This window comes from Bison bison, unplaced genomic scaffold (genome assembly GCF_000754665.1).
Source record: "Bison bison bison isolate TAMUID 2011002044 unplaced genomic scaffold, Bison_UMD1.0 scf7180017864492, whole genome shotgun sequence".
NCBI lineage: Eukaryota > Metazoa > Chordata > Mammalia > Artiodactyla > Bovidae > Bison > Bison bison.
In genome coordinates, this window is record NW_011495051.1 from 9,523,218 (window position 1) to 9,527,720 (window position 4,503).

General features: G+C 47.6%; 1 protein-coding gene across 3 annotated transcripts in view; it reads left to right on the plus strand.

Moving 5' to 3' along the window:
- The first annotated feature begins 3,546 nt into the window (after window positions 1-3,546).
- Window positions 3,547-4,503, plus strand: part of SRGAP3 (SLIT-ROBO Rho GTPase activating protein 3) — a 243,994-nt gene continuing 243,037 nt past the window's right edge. For all 3 annotated transcript variants that reach the window (XM_010828406.1, XM_010828404.1, XM_010828405.1), the window contains exon 1: window positions 3,547-4,314. In XM_010828406.1, coding sequence (XP_010826708.1) covers window positions 4,248-4,314 — 67 coding nt within the window. In that variant the 5' untranslated portion in view covers window positions 3,547-4,247. The remainder of the gene's footprint in view (window positions 4,315-4,503) is intronic.

A 4,503-nucleotide genomic window follows, 5' to 3' on the forward strand; every position in this document is an offset into this window, starting at 1 on the left:
GTGTCCCGACTCTTAGCGACCCCATGGACTGGAGCCTACCAGGCTCCTCCATCCATGGGATTTTCCAGGCAAGAGTACTGGAGTGGGGTGCCATTGCCTTCTCCGGGGTCTTATGTTATTCAGCTGTAATTGTAATTTAAGCCTCATCAATGGCCGTTTGTGACATGTTTGCCTTATATTTTAAACTCTACATTTTTTTTAATGGCAAACTTCAGGTTGAACACGGTATTGATTGAAGAAAAATGTCACTACTTGACAGCAAGTATTCCTATGCTTATTGGTCTGGGATATAATAGTCTACTGGTTGAGTCCTTGGGCTCTGATGTGGCCAGATGTGGGCTTGCAAGTGATTCAGTTATTAGCTAGTTGTGTGATCTTGGGCAGACTGCTGCACTGCTCTGACCCCCCGTTTGCCCATCTGTAAAACAAGGATGATTATAGCCCTGGACCCACTGATAAAATCTATGTCATTGATAACATTTCTGTAGAAAACTTGGCCTAGTGACTGTATGGAATGAGGGCTCGATAAATATTAAACATTAGAATAATTCAGGAATATTTAGAAGAATCCAGGAAATGAGCCTGAGGAAAGTGAAACATACCCTCCAAGGGGTATTCCCATCCTTGGAGGAGGGCTGGCACAGATCAAACCACATGGCAGAGCCCCTGACCCTGCCACCTACGACATTTATTTTTGCAGCAATCTGGTTTCCTTTAATACCATGTGAAGGATAATCACTAGGAATGGCAGTTGGTTCTCATAAGCAAGGAAGAAGAGGTCACATGGAAGGGAATGGTCCCCTCATGTGGTCACAGAGGGCAGCTGGGAGACTGGGGTGAACTGTGCAGAGGATTGGAAGGAAAAGAGCAAGGGCATTGTGCAAGGGGCCTGCCCAGGTCCCACCACCTCTTCTTGGGGAAGGAAGATTCCGGGTACTGTGGATTCATGGTATATGTTGATATATTCGCAGGGGGCACAACCCTTTTCTTCTTCCTCTCTTCCTGCACCCATCCCAGGCATCTGTGGAGCCCCACCTCTGGTCCTAGACCCAGAATGGTTGGATGCTAAAAAGGAATACTCCGTGGACCTCTGCTGTGTTCCAGGCACTTGAAATTTCCTGTTGGATCCTATGCAAAGAGTGAGATCCCCACCATTTTACAAATGAGGAAACTGAGACTCAGTGAAGGCACAGAAGCTACCTAAGTTCCCTGTAAGCTGGAACCACAGAGGCAGGCAGGGAATCCAGTTTTTCACATCCCACAGTGCATGTTAATAACTCCCATTTTCCTTTGAGAGTCTAGCCTTGAGGCAGGATGCTAATCTCAGAGCACATCTGTCTCAGGTAACAAGTGCAGCTTTCACTGTTTTAAAACAGTCCAAAGCAGGGGTCGCTGTAGAGAGCCTGAGTGTGCTATGGGAAGGGAAAGGCAGGGGGTGACGGCAATGACTATGGGCCAGTGGCATCTACTCGTGAACCCTGTAATCTCTTGTCTCTGGGCATGAAGTTATAGTAAACCCCGTGATTCACCAGCTGGACTTCTCTCTTGCTTTCTCCAAGTAGGTCCCGTGTGTTCCCAGCCATGCTTATACTGTTTGCACCATAGGAATGCGCTTCCCCTCTCCATGCAGACCTGGGGAGACTCACTATAACTGCCACTTTGTCTAGGAAGCCTCAATGGACTAGCATGGATAACCTATTCATTTCTGAACCCAAATAAAATCATTCATTATGCACTCAGAAAAAGGCAAATCGAAGATTATTTTGAGAAATTTGTAAAAATACCAAATTTGGGGGGCAATGCCTGTTATTAAAAAACAGAAACCTTACTTTGCTGAAAAAGGTCCGTCTAGTCAGAACTATGGTTTTTCTAGTAGGCATGTATGGATGTGAGAGCTGAACCATAAAGAAAGCTGAGCACTGAATAATTGATGCTTTTTAACTGTGGTGTTGAAGGAGACTGTTGAGAGTCCCTTGGGCTGCAAGAAGATCAAACCAGTCCATCCTAAAGGAAATCAGTCCTGAATATTCATTGGAAGGACTAATGCTAAAGCTAAAGCTCCAGTACTTTGGCCACCTAATGGGAAGAATCAACTAACTGGAAAAGATGGTGATGCTGGGAAAGATTGAAGGCGGGAGGAGAAGGGGACGACAGAGGATGAGATGGTTGGATGGCATCGCTGACTCAGTGGACATGAGTTTGAGTAAGCTCTGGGAGTTGCTGATGGACAGGGAGGCCTGGCGTGCTGCATGCAGTCCATGGAGTCGCAAAGAGTTGGACACGACTGAACAACTGAACTGAACATATTAATGACTATCTTAACGTGAAATTCCAGGGGCAGCAAACCTGTAGTGCTTGATTTCATTTTTACAGAACAGATCTTATTCTGCCTTGAGTGCGTGTGAAATGGGTTTAATCTCCAGTGCAGCAACCTTTGCACATCTGCATGGGCAGAATCTGGGGTCATACAGCACAGGAGTGAATGCTGGTGACTTTGGGCAAGTCACCTCCCGTATTGGTGCCTGTTCCTTCACGTGCACTATGTTATGGGTTTGCTGAGGGGTTTACTGAGTGCTTATTATCATGCTCCGTGCTAAGCTTAGCCTCACATTCTTACTTGAGCCCCCAGGAGCTCCATCATTCCTGAGGGCCCCTACCCTGCAATATTTTTTTTCTCACAGCACTTATCATCTGCTATCATATATAAATTTCTTATTTTGTTTATCTTTCATCTTCCCCTCCTAGGGTCTCTTGCTTTGCACAGTTCCAGAAGGCACCATTCATGATGCAGTCTGAGCTCTGCCTGGGGCTGATTTTACTGAGATTATTACCATGACTAGTGCTGACTGCCCAGAGTTGGGTGATGTGGAGACTGGAGCTCCAGAAGTGAGGAATCTTTTTTTTGCCTAGTTTGATCATTGCCATGTCCCCATACCCAGAACGATGCCTGACCTATATTAAACTGAAATACATGTTGAAAGAAAGAATGAAATCCTCCAAAGAGAACCATTTTACTGGTGAGGAAACTGAGGCTCAATGAGTTATTGATTTGCCCTGCGTCTAAACCCGTGTCCTGAGGTGGCTGGGTTTCCAGCAAGCCTGCTCCCGACGGCTTTGCAAAGCTGCACGTCTGAGACACTTGGCATTGTCCCTGCCGCCCCATAATGCTCCACAAATATTAATGAGCTTGCCTACATGGATCAGCCCCTCTCCTCCGCTAGACAATCAGGCAGAGTGACGAACTGTCACACAGTCGTTGCTTGAGAAATTGAATTAAATTGCATGTTGCAAAGAAAAGGTGGACCTTTTGGAGTTTTTGGAGGAAGAATTCCTAACCCAACTGCCAATGGTAGGAATCTTCAGGGGCCTCTCAGGCCTCCCCAGCCCAGCTCTTTTTCCTGCCTCCTTCCCTTTTGTGAGCCTTTCTTCCTCTTTTTGCTTGCAGTGAGTTCTGCTCTCCAGTAGGCTACAATGTGTCAGTTGTTATAAAATCCGGGAGGTGGAGCTTGGTGACGAGAGCGGTGGGCGAGCACTCGGCCAGCCCTGCAGGGCGTGCAGTCCAGCCTCCGGTTCACGGAGCTTAAGCCTTGCAGCAGAAGAACTTCCACCTCGCTCTCCTGGCTTTGAGCCTCACTGTATATCGGAGCAGAGGCGCCGAAGGGAGGGAGGATGCGAGATGATCGGCCCTTTGGCAACCTGACCATCTCTTTAACAGAGCCTTGGAAAACCAGCCGGAGGCTGACTGCAGGACCAAGGAGGCGCCGCGCCTCTTGTGGATGTGTGTGTGTGTGTGTGTGAGAGGGTGAGCGGGTGTGAGGGTGTGTGAGTGTGCATCACGACTGCATGTGTGCATGGCTGGATGAGTGCGCCAGTGCACGCGTGAGTGTGTGACTGTGTGTGTGTGTGTGAGAGAGAGTGTGAGAGTGAGTGCTCTTGGTTATTATTTTTTTGGAAGAAAAATCTTGAAAATCTCGGGCAGGTTACCGTGCTCCTAGGGTGGTGGTTCTTCTGCAAGAGGAGTTGACCAGACCAAGCTACTTGAGACATTTTTCTCGCCAAGTAAAGAGAAATTTCCTCTGAGAACGAGAGGGATTTTTCCGCTGGCTCTGCAGCGGAGTGAAAGAGATTAGCCCCCTACACCTGTGAAATCGACCAGAGCCGTGTGATTACTAGGGTTGGAGTGAGGACTCGGAAGAAAAGGAGCAATAAATCCAACAGCCTGTCAGTGCCTTTGGCCACATTGGAAGATGTCATCTCAAACTAAGTTCAAGAAAGACAAAGAGATCATTGCCGAATATGAAGCTCAAATAAAAGGTGAGAATTGGGCTGGGGAGTCATGCCTCCCCTCCCCTTTCCTTCTCTTGCTTTGGCTTTTTTTCCCCCTTTTCCTCCCTGCCATCATGAAATGTTGTTATGCATCAATAATCTTATTGTGAGGAGGAACAGTGGCAGCTGCACAAGTCCGGACTGGTTTCGACTGCAGAGAGCGCTGGCGCTGGGAGT